Source organism: Echinococcus granulosus (genome assembly GCF_000524195.1).
Source record: "Echinococcus granulosus chromosome Unknown EG_S00029, whole genome shotgun sequence".
In the NCBI taxonomy this organism is placed as follows: Eukaryota; Metazoa; Platyhelminthes; class Cestoda; order Cyclophyllidea; family Taeniidae; genus Echinococcus; species Echinococcus granulosus.
The window spans coordinates 70,383-85,282 of NW_020170409.1; the positions used below are offsets into that span (position 1 = coordinate 70,383).

The window sequence follows — 14,900 nt, forward strand, 5'->3', positions numbered from 1 at the left end:
AGTGAATATGCTGGGAGGAATAGCTGACTCATTTGATAGGACTAGTCATTGTTTTTTGCATTCTGAAGGAAATTAATTACTCAAATTTTCTGGTCCCTTCACTTTACCTCCCACCGCCTCTCCGCTTCCCAATAATCCCACTTTCATAGAAGCCGTCACTTTTTGCTATCCATCTGTTTGCTAGGGAGTCATGGGCTTCGAAGACAGTCTACAACGCATGGGCCTGCCACTATTTCTTGAGTAAAAGTGGTCGGAAATGGAAAAGCAAGTGTGCACCTTGTGACAATGAGTGACGAAGACGAAGTTGTTATCAACAAAACAGGTGCATGCCCTTTCGGATCTTGGAAAAACTGAAAGCACGCTTTTTCCACGACAGAAAGGCCGACTAAGGAGAGCAATTTTCGAAAAGGTGACCTCGACATAAAACGGATGATAGCTTTTATTCTCCTTAATTTTGACCCTTAAAGAACGAATAAGTGGTTGGAGTTGTTGCAAGTCCACAGCAGAAATTAAAAGGAGGTACATTCAGAGGCAAATTGAAGAGATTTTATAGGTTCCTGAGGGTAATTAAAACCTAAAACAAGGTAGCATTTAAATCACAAACATATTCTGATTTAGTTCTGCCTTGCGATCAGATTATATGGTCAAGTTTGAAAGGAAAATTGATTGTGATTCTTTTAAGGCCAAGACACTGTCAATAATAACACTCCCTGGGTTTGATTTGTGGGTAGGCAGAAGGGATTGCCTACAGCGTCTGTAGGTGTCTCAGGTTAAGACAGGACCATGTGTTTCGAAGCATGCGTGGAGAATCAATGCTTTGACGCGGTCTCGTATAAGCTGAGGTGCGCGTGTGTGAATGGGTCCCATGAAAAACCACTTTTGGAAGGAAACAAAAGAGAACTTTCAGAGATTAGCACATCGGTTGGATCTCAGGAGGGTCTACTCATCGAAAAAGCACCCCACAAAGAAAGAATGTTTTGGTGATACGGCACTCAATGATGTCCCTTCCAGTTCGGAGGAGTCGAAGACTCTAGAACTGCAGAGCGCATCCCATGTCCTACGTGGCGTAGAACAGACTAATCTCTACGACCCAAGCCTCCACTTTGGGATCAAGAGGTACTCGAGTCCAATCGTCAGAGAATCAATTGATCAGTCTCTACCGGGGATAGAATATCAGACATCGAATCAGGGAAGAATGGTAAATTACAATAGGCAAAACTACCACGCATTAAAACTTTTAGAGTGCTACGCTATCACCTTCGACGTGTACGGAGAGTCGCCGACAATTATAGCCAAACCGATGATTGAATGGGACAGAAGATTTGGCAGAGCAGCAAAAAATGTCTCATTTCTATATACACCCACTCAGAATCTTGTTGTCCTACTCGCGACAACATCAGTTCTTCAAATACCCCGCAAATCCACTGATGAAGCAAATGATCAGTCTCCAATCTCTGGTGCTACAGCAGAGAGAGAGCAACTATTACAAGGCGATCTGAGGCAAATTAGCTTTTATTCATCTAATTTGAGAACCAAACTGCCCATTGGTTGGGTCATGCTACCCATGCCAATTTACGATGAATCATAGGAGTACGTAAAATACCTTCCAGAAGAGCGTCAATGTGTGCAAATGGAATCGTGAGACTTTCTCAGTCTAGCTGCATGTTCATTTGCTTCTCTTTCGCCCATTATTTGATTACTTCGTTGTGTTGATTAATAAAGTAATAAACAAGACTATATTTTGCAAAGAACTGTCTTTTTCGCCCTCAGATCACGTGCGAGCGGGTGTTTTGAAAAAAGCGATACCCCACGCAGCAATCGTCACATGCTTCGTGTGATGTAGGAGGGTAAGCCAACTGGAAGCGCTAGCACCCTGTTTTCTCTTGGAAAAAATAATAAAGCACGTTTCTTATTAATTTACTTTTCCTTTTCCATACCTGCAATGAGTGTTGATTTTTCGTAATGGAAGTGCAGAGTAAACAATGTGGAGGCATAAAGTCAAAAAAAGGTGCCATCAAGAGTAAACCTCCCCTTGTAAGGCCAAATAGGCAGTTGAAAAGGACAACCAGACCGTATTTACCGTGTTACGGTGCACGAATTGGTACCTCCAAGTGGCGTGGGCTCGGAAGGCAGAACAATTTTGCAGTTTTGGATTCAAACGAGGGGTCTCACAAACTCAACACCACCATCTCTCCGTCACGGCTTATTTCAGCTCGAGTGTACCATCACATCAACAAACTAAACTATTCTACTCTTCCAGCAAGGATGACACTTTACAGGAGTATCGTAAATTCCGGGCGCTCCAACAATCCTCCTGTGAAACACCAACAACGTCCAACCAAAAAGCCAAAGACTATTAAACCTGAATTAAGAGACAAGTCGAAGTATAATCATGTTATTTCCACAACTGAATCCACCGCTCCAGACGACACCGATCAATACCTCGGAAAAGTGCCTTACAATCCCGAAGGCAGCAGGCTGTTTTTGTATGATTCAAATGGTACAAGTGATAGTTTTTGGGATAGCTCAATCATCGGTGTCGATGATGAAGTATCTGCATCAGTTTTCCTCCAATGTGTTGACAGTAATCCTCGAGACACGCTCCAACCGTATAGGAGAAAGATTTTTCCTTGTACAAAACCACGAAATCCACCACCTGCTGTAGGCGATGTTAAGACTCAACAAACTGATGGGAAGGCTAGCATTCGACCAGACGTCAGCGTTGATACTGAGCTTCATGCACATGAAGATATGTGCCAGCACAAACAATGCGATCAAAACACAGGTAAAGAGGTGGATGTTACATTGAAGACCCTCTCAATGCTCGACGACACTGTCTTTCTGGATGACACACCAGGAAATGAATCCTCCATGACTATCGATCTTCAAGCATTGAAGGAAGAAGTGGACAGAGCTAATGATCTTTCTACTGCAAGACTTGAGTTGTTGGAAAGACCAAGTCTCATTCCCTCTCAGCGGAAATTTTCCATGGAGCTTAAGTGTAATTCGCAGATTACTGAGACCATTGTTGAGAATAAAATTTCACACCGAACGTCGGAGTTTGTGGCACAGATGTCCGCTTCTCTATCATCCGCTCCAAGCTACCACCAAGGTATCATTCCTGAGGTTGGGCCTTTGGCCTTAAACATGTCCAATTCAGGTGTGGAAAGAAAGAACTCCCACAAGACTATCTGGCAACGCCTTTTTAGGCGAAGTTCTAAAAGTGCCTCCAAAGATTCTGAAGAGTTGAGCAAAATAAATTCAAAATCGAGAACTTTTGGAAGCACCAGTCCTTCTCTGGAGGTGACAACACAAAAGACGCTGAATACCTTCAAAAGTCATTCAAATAACACCAGGAATGCAAAGCAGGATGCTCGTTATAATCCACCCTCACCTTTTGAAGTAGCAAAAGCACAGAGATCCGGTTTAAAGGAGGAAATTGTGCCTATGGCGTCCAAGGGGAATCAAACTGATTTCAGAACTAAAAAACGAAAATTTTCAAAAGCGAATAGGATGCATGCTTCTTCTGAATCACCACACCTGGTTCAGTGGCAGTCTTTAAGCAAAGAAGGGTCTTTATTTTCTGTTAATCCCAAAGAAGGCAACAGACAAAACTCCAAGGAATTAGCAACGATAAAATCCGGGAACTTGGAACAAAATACATCTAAAGTAATTTCTGTGGAGGTGAGCAATTCCTCAATCGCAAGTGCGGATAGCGATCTCGTCTGCTTTGTTCAGGTAGCAAAGACAATTTCCGTCGAAAATAGCCCACCAAAGTCGGCTAAAAAGGCGTACGAGGAGAAGGAAGCCTATAACACACAAAAAACGATCCTTCCAACTAGTTGTGTAAAAGAAGGAGAGGGAGTGAGGGAAGGTTGCACTAAACGGGCCGAATCTCGACGGACCAATTTGGAAATAAAAGCCCCATGTGTAAGCGCTATCTCACCTCCTACCAACTGCGTTGACACAACAGATGAAGACGATCCCTTTGCATCGGACCACTTCTCTAGCGTGTTTTCAGCCAAGGATAGTCTCGATTTGTGCACGTGGGTGGAGAAGCCAACGCATTTTAAGATCTCAGAGGATAAGACAATTTCAAGAAAGTCAGAACCTGTCACTGCGGCAGGAAGTATTGCTCCCTTCCCCTTGGAGGAGACAAGAATCCCTGAGAAGCTTCATCCAAAAGACAGCCTTGACATGTATGTTCTTGGTGATGTAGATCCAGTCGAGAAGAAGCCCTTCAAGAATGAGGTCAAATTTTTGCTCAGGAGGAAGAAAACTAAGTTAGTTCAAGAGAAGAAAGAAGTGCCAGCAATTGATTGTCCTCAATTGCTTCTTCAACCACAACAACAACAGCTACAGCAAAACATGGACTTTGCTAGTGCCATAGAAGAGTTGGCAGCTCAATTTCAGCAGTTAAAAAGGCAAAACTCGAGTGTTGTTGAGAGTAGGGCATTTTCGGGGGAAAATAAATGGGGTGAGGGAGAAGATGGTAATGGTACTGAATACGGCTTTTACAATGAGAATGAGGATTCAGTCTTTTTGGATCAAAATCGGCCTGCTTCTGAACCACCTCCAGAGATAGTTCCTAATTCGCACGGACAGGAGAGCGTGATAAATGAGGAACTGATGAGTTTTCCACAAGTAAGAGTTTTCATAACATCACCAGACAGCATTACACACACTCCTGTTGAGGAATCTAGTCACAATTCCCCAACTATTGAGCAAACCTCTTCTCCTACTGATGCACCTCCCCAGTTAGTGATCATTTCACCATATTCCACCGACGGTTCAAATCACCCCTCTGTTGTTGGACCTGTTCCGACATTCCCGATGAATGAGGCCAACCTAGGAGCCTTCTATTGTGTGCTACCAAATCAATCGGACAAGCAAAATCAGGTGCCTAATTCCAGCCCCGATTTAGCATTTCATTCATTGCAATATGGTTCGGTAATGCATCCTGCCGGGGTTAGAATCCCGACATTCCCCATAGTTACTGAACCCCACTTACATTCCCTTGAAGTACCTCAGCAAGTTGTATTTTTAAATCCAATGGAGATGAGTCCAAGTTCTCCTGATCCCAATATCAATGAACTCCCTTCCATACAAATGCAAGATCCGCCAACTAGTGATTTCATTAGTCCAGTAATACAGTTCGAGAGTCAAAACTTCAGACCTATTCAAGATAGTAATTATGCAGCATCTGGAGAGGATTCCCTTGAATATATACTACCTGAGAATTGTAACAAATTCCAAGAAGTATTAGCAAACTCAGGACAGAATTTATTGGAATGTATTCAATCCGAATTGATAACAAACAATCAGAAAAATACAGAGATCTCTAACAGAAGTTTGAAGTTTGGAGAGGTTGTGCCTTGTATATGCACCCTGAATCCCTCTTCCAACTTAATCTCACCGAATCCATCCGCTTTGATTATGGAACAAGGGTTAATCGGAGATAAGCAGGAGAAAATGTTTCGCAGTGAAAATACGATCTCAGGAGAAGCTGCTACACAAAGGAGCAACTTGGAGAAAACAAAGGCAACTCATCCTACTCTTACTCACTCCTATTCGTTAGAAAACAACAGGCATTCTGACGACCCAGAAATAAGGACGAAAGATCTTAAGCATAACATCTTGACTACCAACTTGAGTTATGGGCAAGCATTACCCCTATTTGCACTGAACACAACAATGTCAACAACAACTGCTTCAGCTGATTTACATTTCCCCCCAGACACTGCTTTTATAAGCGACAATCAGGTGAGGAAAGCTGGTGAATGCTCGAGACAGGCCTCATCGCCTTCAGAAAAAGGTTCGTGCACAGAGATTGAAGTAATCGGTATTGATGATGAGGCTAATACCAGTGAAGGGGAACGCTGTAAGGTAGGTCAAAGTGCGGTGCTGATTGAAAAAATATCCGATTCTCTCGTGTCGTTTCTTGAGCTACATTCGACGACGAGACATTCTCTCTGCGATACTAGCACAAAGAAGGAAATACCTGATCAGGAGGACTTTAACTTTGTGTCAAGCATGACCCAAAACATAAGATGCAACAGAAAAGCAGACTATGAAGTATCAATTTCAGTCAGTGGAAACTCGCAAACAGATTTGAAAGTTCGTTTGGGATCGGTGACTTTGACTCAAGAAGGCCAATATGAAGACCGCTCGGTTGCGACACCACCACAAAGGGAAAGCAGCAGATGTGGTAACACTGGAGAAGTGGAACAGCTTCGATCGGCAGAAGAGGACACTCTATGGGTCCCTTCAAGCAAAAGCATAATTGACAGTGAAGTTCAGAGCGAAACTCTAAAGATAAACGCCAGCACAATTAGTGGGGGCGATTTTGAAGAACCAGTGGTGAGTAGCAGTGGTCCAAAACTTTGTCAGGAGCAAAATAACCCACCGGACAAAAATTTGGATGGAAACGAATACAGTCCTGTATCAGAAACAGAGGTTTTAGAAATCCCACTCAACGTTGCCACCAATAGAAACAGTTGTTATTTTTTAAATCGGGATGGTCTGTCCCTGTCTACGGACTCAAAACAACGCGAAACAGGAGAGTACTCTGATGTTTCCGGGTTCCAAAACGTCATGGTGACCTCAAAGGTTTCACCAGCAGCCGCTCCATCGTCAACCTTTCAAGCACTTAATGTTGAGGTGAAAGCAAACCCCGCTTGGCTATGCCAGGGCATGTTTGTTCGAGCAGTGAAAACAAGGAATGAGGGTGGGTACATGGAGAAAAGATCGAGAACAGGTGAAAACGAAAGCATTTCATCTGGCCCCTTCATTTTTCATGAAGAAATTAGGAACCAATCGATCCCTTCCATTAAGATCAATCACTCAGACGAAGTAGACTCCAGGAAAACCAAGGATGGCAGATTTATTTTAGACTGTAGCATGGATGTACTTCAACCGTCAAAAGTTAAACGGGAAGAAAGTGATGTTATTGATCACCTAGGTTTCATAAGTATTGAAGATCAAAACGGTCCGATTCAAGGACCCACCACTAGAACCCTGAGGCGGGATTCCAATTTCATACAGCGTGAAAGCAATATCCCTCTAAGAACTTATTTTAGAAGCACGTTACAGACGACACTCGATTGTAGTGGAAACGGAGCTCACACCATGAATAGTCAGGATCTTGCTGCTAAAATAGAAAACGTCGGAAGACAGAATGACGTAAAATTAAATGAGCAGATCCAAGTCTTGGAAAATAACGGACCTGTTGAAGAAATACGCCCAAAACCACGTAAACTAGTTAATTTGCCTGCCTCCAGCACTCCTGATAGTAGTAGAAAACAAAAGCTCTCTCCAACTAGTGCACAGGAAATGCCAGCACTTATCTTCGTTCCTGGAACCCGACTGCCAACTGAATTGATGAAACTGTACGACAGCAAGACTGATCATCCCAGTGGATGGTGTATCATGCCTCTTCCTGTCTATAGAACACAGCACGCACTCTACGCTGCTTATGCACAAAACTTCTCTGGTTTCAAAGTTTGATTTGTTTTATTTTTACTTTTTGACAATAAATTACGGATATTACCATCATCAATCCCCATCACTTAGTTCATTCTTTTATGATAATCGGCTGATGTGAAGACTTAAAATCTATAAAAGAATTTAGTTAGGATAAATTCATTCTACATATGGGAAACGAGCCCCTTTCCCCTAACTTCTTCCATAAGTCATTTTAGACCTTGGCACGATGCTGTTGCACAGCACGGGGACATAACACCTTGTCTTCCCTAATTTGTGGGTTCAAGGTCGTGCAGTGTTCAATAGTTTTAAACGTGAACACGCGCCAACACATTAACTGGGTGGGTGAGTCCATGTGAAGATTGTGATATGACAAGTAAATTGGCCACTGATTCGGACGCCCTTGGTGGAATGCCCCTAAAAGGCTCCGAACTACCGTCTGTATGTTTTATGGCAGAGGCGATTCGCATCACGGGTTCAAGTACAAATGCAGTTCATCCAAGGACCACTACGCCTAATCGCTCCTGCATCTCCATGACCTCAAACAGGATCGCAGAGGAGGATTTGTTTAAAGAGGCGATTAGCTTAAGATACGGAAGGGATCAGCACAAGTCCGAACAGACAACGGATGCAAAGTGCGTCAGTGATATTCATCTGTTGTATTTAAAGCAACCAAATTCATTGTTGACCCAACCTACGCAAGGGTCTTTTCGAATATCGAAAGTGGTTCAGAAGGACAATGGCAAATTATGCAAAAAAAGGACACTTTATCTCTGTAATCGAGCGCTTCAACGCCGTGTTGCCGATCACGATTCCTACCTGTACTGCTCCAAAGAGATGGATTTCTTCAATGAAGTAGGTCTTGTTACAGAAGTGGCAGATGAAACCATCTTAGCAAGTGAATTCCATCAAAACCTTTATCCACCCTCACTCTCTTTCATTCAGTCAATTGGCTTATCACCATTCTGCTCGTACCAAACCGAGGAGGAGGCATTTTCACAGAAGTATGGCCGCACTCTTGAGATAGATGCCCAACCGAGTTCCGTAAAGAAAAGCCTTGAGTCAAACCTTGCGATTGGTGACTGCGCCCTGACTTATTTAAGCGTTACCCCAAGACATGACAGCACTGTAGGCAAACGTCTCTTCATTAAACCAACCTGGAAGGAGAGGCTTTTCTCGCGACTTTGTTATTTTAAGCCTAAATACACGAGTTTATAAATTTCATAGTCACCATAGCCCAAGGGTTCCTCCTGGGGTTTGTCAATCTGCCCCGTGCATTTTACTTGTTTGTGATTATCCTTGAGTTTAGACATAACTGTTTTTTCCTTATAATTTACGTTAATTTTGCATTGATGTTTACTTAAAACACTGCATTCTTCTTTATTCTTACGCCTAGAAAGCTAACAGCCAGCACTAAACGCAGTCACCATGATTGGGTGGGTGTAGCGCAGTGGGACTACAAGGTCTCAAGATGGTGATCACATGGATTTGCTTTTTGCCGTACTCATGTGATTTGCGTCTTTCCACCTGCCAGAACTGTCACAGTGTCTAACAAGTCGAATTGAACATTCATAAAGTGATGTGTGACTTTACAAGCAAAGTCTACTTAAACGATGATCTACTAGGCTGGAGTGAGGAGTCAAGTGTTAAGTTTAAGCCCTCGAAGTAACCGATGAAATAGCACTGTGTGGCATTTTCAGTCTCCGTGGTTTGTACTTACCCTTAGTGGCAAGGCCTTCTGGCCATCCCTAAAGACTCTCACCCCTTCTATCCGCTAGTAATAAATCATTTATTTATATTAATACATTTTATCATGACCTCAAGAAAGGTTCAAGGTCATAGGGCACGTAAGTTTCCCCAAGGAAGACGAGGCGAATTAACCACAAACACCGCAAATGATTCAGTTTATGATACAAGTGGGATAAATATAGCAGACTGCACAAGGAATGACTGAGATCGGGTCCTTGTATGAACCTAGTATCTTGTGAATTAATCACCAAATCAAATTACAGCTGAGCTAATAAAAAATACATTTGAAGCATACCAACGTTGACAAAAGCAATCAGTATCAAAAATGAATACACAGGGGTGTGTCAAAGATAGGGTTGTGTGGAGCTTGAGATAGACAAATGGCTATATCATTTCGCCTACCTTTTTGATGATTATTTATGCTAATGCTGGCACTAGTGGACTGGTCGTATTTGAGTATTTTTAAAGTCAACTTTGAAATCATTATCTCTTGTCGATTTGTGGGCACATGTAACGCACTTCAAAGTTTCGTAGAGAAAAGGGATGCATTTTTTTTGGTATTTCTAGTTTAAAGTATTCAATAAAAGGTAGAGAAACTGAAGCATAAATTCATAAGCGTGTGAATAAAGTCTTGAAACTATGTAAAGCAAGATATTTAACACCGATGCGGCGATGCAATGATGGTGAATATATGGAATGCACAGAAGACGATTACTTACTGCCGCATAGAAAAATCCAGGTACCGTCCTGTCCTGACAAATGGAGGAAGGGGAGATTTAGCAGACACAAAACACTCTGAAAGGTTCGCCTGATTCAGCGGCATCCATGTGAAGCCAGTGATGCACAACTGCACGATATTGTAGTGCCGATCCCAGCCACTTCATTGGTTGCTCGGGTGACGAATCACATCTCGGGGATCAGTTGCGTGTACGTGCTTGCACATGCACCTATTCACGATTGCAGAGAGATTGTGCAATTGTGACCTTTTTGCTTGCCTCTGTCACGAATGTCAGTTGCCTTCCTCCTTTTTCTCCCTCTAAAAAAAGAGGCTTTGCAAATTTTTCACATATTTCTTGGTGGCAGTAGTCATTTAACGGTTCAAACTGTCTGCCATCTTTGGTGACCAGCTTCGTCTGGGATAACTCAGAAACTCTCTCATCCTTCATTAAAATCTCGGCTTATGTTAGTTATCTGCTTCTGCTAGGTCTTCCTAATTGTAATTGTCTACGCCCCATCTTTTATTCTTCAAATGAAAAATAAAATTGTAATGAAACAGTCTGATCCAACTGAAGGAGTACAGTTTAGGATTGACTAGCCAATAGTCGTCCGGTCATCAAAGCCGATCCAAGTCTTTCGCACAAGGTACCCTTAGCAGAAGGTTAAATTTTGTGATAGATGGGTCTTCCATTGATAGATCATCTGTAAATATTTACACATTCGTAGTAAGCAGAAAAACGAGGCTCTCGGTTTTTCGGAAATAATAATCCCTTATGGTTCCAAGTGTAGAAGGCTTAAACAGAGTTGATTAGAGGCGGAATTGCATTTCATGCAATTAAAAAGTCCCGAATTAGAAGTTAAACTAGTGCTCTGTCAGTCGATTTTGAAATCTTCACAATTTACAGACAATTGTGCCGTCAACCATGTAATTGCCATCACGAAGTTGGCATTTTTATTGGCATTGCATAATTTTTAGGGCATTGTTGGGTCCCTTTACAAAGCTTATGCTCTGTAACGCCGGTGAGAAAACCTAGTCATCTTCGTGTGGCGGCTCACTTCTGTGCCCACGGTGATGCCTTTACCGCTGCTGGTCTCGTTCGATCATTGGCTGGATGTTGAATAGGTCCCTGTATGGTTTACACTTTCACGAATACTTTAATATCTGCGGTATGTGTGCATATCTATCCGGAGAAAAGTTTGTACAATGTGTAATCAGGTGACATTAGCAGAAAACTGCTACTCTTGTTTTAGCCTCAAAATTGAGACTCGGTATATTTCAAAGGCGATGAACAAACATGGCACTGCTAGCCGTCAGGAGACTGCATTTTTAGACGTCACTACTTTTCACTTTCAGGATTTCTCGACCACAATCTATAATCTACCAACAGGTATGCCAAAAAGTAAAGAAACCTCCAGAATATACATACTTTCGGCGCTTTTTGCGATGATACGTGTACCCAAACCATTAAAATTGAACTTTGACCTTCCCACTCAGTTTTTGGTATTAATTAGGCGCATTTTAGTTGCAAAAAAGTGCCATTGAAATTAAATTATACGTGATGCAATTACGGCGCTCAAGAAGCACCAACTTATCGCAGAACGATTAAATGGTGTTTATTTATGTAATCAACGCCTACGCAGCATATTAAAACCAATTGGAGAAAGGGTTTACGTTGATAGGGAGAATGTTTTTTTTTTCAATTTAACACGAATCAGACATGAATTGGAGGTGGAAAAGGGCTTGCCAAGCACCTGTGCTTCTGCTGCTGGTAATAGCGAAAGTTATGGACTCGACTACTTACAGTTTAAGCACATCACATTATTTTTTGTGGTTATGTAAATATTCCCTTTGGTCACGAGACTGTATGAAGCAATTTTACCGAGACTTCATAAAGTTCGAAACACTTAAAAGTGTTACGATTGGTTGTACTTTAAAGCCTACCGCGTGACGACCTTCACGATAGGTCGCATAGGTCATGTGTGCTTTGTATTTCCTAACTTTCCTTTCTTAGTTGTAGTTTTTGGTAGGCTCCTTGATCCATTGACATATGAAGGGTGTGACTCGAGTGTTGCTTTCTTTGATTGAGTTTGTTACTTTTTCTAATGGCACTCTGCCGCATTTAGTGCTAGCCAAAATAAATCATTTTCACACCCTTCGCATCACATTTTCTACGTCTCAAAGTGGACTTGAATGGATGATGTGTTGTCAGCTGAGAGGTGTCGTTAATACTACTTGAATTGTAAATTTTCTCGCTTTATTATCCAACGCATGTTATGCTCGGTTACTAGGGTGGCAGTCTCTATATTACAATGCCTCCCACAACAAGAGCCCCCTCTAAGCCCTTGTGAGTCATCATCATCATTTGAAACACCATATTTTGCTCTGGCTCATCATACAGACTAACATGCACGCATCGCCGGAGTCACAAGGCTCCGTTTTGCAAACAGCTAATAAATGACACCAAGTAAACACTTCTGAGAATGGGGGGTTTTATAGCTAAAATGAGTGATTTTTGAATGGGTATACCAGCTACTTGTACAGGCCAATGGGCTCCGGCTATTGCTGGTGTGTTTTGCAGCGAATGCCTTCTCGAAGTATTAAAAATACTATTTATAGCTAGATATTGGTGCTTTTTATTTTCAATGATGATAAGGCTTTATTACCAGAATTACGTATATAGACAAAAGAATGAAGCCAAGAAGGCCTCTAATTAAGAGATCACAGTGAATCGCGAAGTTAATTTTCTCAGTTTTTTTCCCTCAATCCACTTCAAGGTAAATCGGATCATATCCGTAGCATTGATGAAAAAAATTGTACTGGTCGCTTAAGCCAAACCTTGACTCCTAATTTTATGATTTTCTACAAAAAGGCTCATTACCGTGGCGGTAGTACACGCAGTGGTAAGTGCCAAGCATCTCCTGTCACACGCCAACGGCCTACCCACCCACGCCGAGCCAAACGAGACGGCAGGCAACGATGATGGTGTGTGCATGCAGGCAACACCGAGCGGTTTTTTAATAAATTTGTGCCAAAAATAAAGCTACGTCAAAGTCTAACTCGCAGACATCGACTCGTACGCATTTGAAGACTTCAAGCAAAGTCCGATTCGATGATGCCAATCGCATTCGCTCTGTCAGTTCGACTGAGGCTGCCATCTCAGCAGTGCGGCAGCTAATTGAATGGTGCGAATGTTTCAATGATGGCTCTATGTCTATACATCAGTGACCATCCTGAACGTGATGGTTCTGGTCTCAGGCCACAAATCGGTAGTCTTTCCAGTGAACGCTTACGGTGTCAGATGCCCGATCCTGTACTTCTGACTAACTCAACCTGGCGCGAAATCGAGCAAGAAGCTAATCTTTCTGTAGGGACGCTAAGCATGACTGTTTTTACTTTCGGTAAGATACTCCACCCTGGGTATTGGGACACCTTGCAACATCGATGATAGAGTGAAGGATCCCTTCCCAGGCTTCATAATTCTTCCTATTTTGAAGCTTTTTGGGTGCTTTTAAATTCCGAGCTAAGCGCGCGAATGTAGTAGAGGACAATTTTGAAGAAAAAGAACGCAGTTTTCATCCCCTTGAAGTGTGTCATTTGTGGTTTGAGACTTTAAGCCGTGTTAGACTCAAACCCATCTAGCGAAAAGGCTGATTGAATAATCTACTATTAGCACCCCTTCCAGTGTCTAGGCCTCCACGTAAATTTCGTGCCTATAATTCTTTCCTTGCAACAAATCAGAAAACAATTGTAAACGTTCCAAGAATTTGGGCATTATAAGTAAGATGAGGGTAATTTGAGTACTAACATAAAAAATGACCATCCTCAATCTGAGGATGGCACTATTTTTAGAACTTGAGCAGCAGCTGGAACGGTGCTGATGCCGAATCAGAACATCAAGCACCTGACCCGTGATGGTTGGTTTCCCTTAAACTCTCGCGGTGATCGTATTGCCTGCCAACTCAGTGGCGAACAAATCAAACAGAGTGCAAGCAAAACCATTCATCTCTTGAAGTTTTGGTTTCGTAGGATGATTATACCACGCCTCAGAATGAGAAAAATAAGCAAGGAAATTTTATTCCGCTACATTTCTGGTTCATTTTTTCTCAAATTTTCTTGTGAAAAAAATGCAAGTTGTAGCCACATCAGAATTGTTGCGAGTGTGCCTAATTTCAGAGTAAATCGCAATGCACATGCTCTTGTAACGCGACTCTCCTCCTCTAAGCCGCCATCAATCGCTAATGTTTTGGGGATCACACAGCCTCACCACGGTGAGCGCTCACTAACCTTGGCTCCAAACACAATTTCATCTACGTTAGCTGCTTAATCTTCAAAAATGTGCATCCAGACGAATAATTTTTTGAAGCAGTCACGCACACATCAAGAAAGGCTCGTTTTCCATAGTAGGAGATTCACTGCGGTTCTCTTATAGATGCAGTAGGAAAATGCACGCCATGCCCTACTGACATTCTGAGTAATACCGTGGACGTTATTTCAGGTTGCCCATAACTAAAAAGCCCTTTCTACACCAAAAATAGCTCCTTTATTCAGCCACCCCACCTTGGTCCTTTTACCGACCCAACTACGAATTTGCATACAATGCGTGAGTGGTCTTTAATGGCAATGCAAATTTCTCCGGTACGTCATTTGTTCCGCTCTCTGACGCAAATTTCGCGCACAGTCAGGTCAGTTTGGTTTTGCTACTGTTTAGAGCTTCCAACACTGAGACTTCATTCAGTGGGTCAACCAAAACTTACAAGCTATTGATGCTGCTTTTAAACTTTCTAAAAGGTATTATCATTTCCAAATGGTATTTATAAGTTTAGTGGAATCCAGATTCACATGACAGAAGATTGATCTTAAATGAAAGGCAAAATATTTGCAGATGATCGTAAACGATTCAGATGCATTGCCGAAAATTCTAATAGTCTCCATCGGGCACCAACGAAGTGAA

The 14,900-nt window shown here is 42.2% G+C and overlaps 2 protein-coding genes across 2 annotated transcripts; both read left to right on the top strand. All coding sequences in view use genetic code 11, as the record gives it.

Annotated features, from left to right (window-relative positions):
• Positions 1-856: 856 nt before the first annotated feature.
• On the top strand, positions 857-1,588 carry EGR_04546 (hypothetical protein; the record flags this gene model as incomplete). Its single annotated transcript, XM_024493795.1, has 1 exon — positions 857-1,588. The coding sequence occupies one exon, from the start codon at positions 857-859 to the stop codon at positions 1,586-1,588; it is 732 nt and encodes a 243-aa protein (XP_024351723.1).
• A 677-nt stretch (positions 1,589-2,265) lies between these two features.
• On the top strand, positions 2,266-7,506 carry EGR_04547 (hypothetical protein; the record flags this gene model as incomplete). Its single annotated transcript, XM_024493796.1, has 1 exon — positions 2,266-7,506. The coding sequence occupies one exon, from the start codon at positions 2,266-2,268 to the stop codon at positions 7,504-7,506; it is 5,241 nt and encodes a 1,746-aa protein (XP_024351724.1).
• Positions 7,507-14,900: the final 7,394 nt, after the last annotated feature.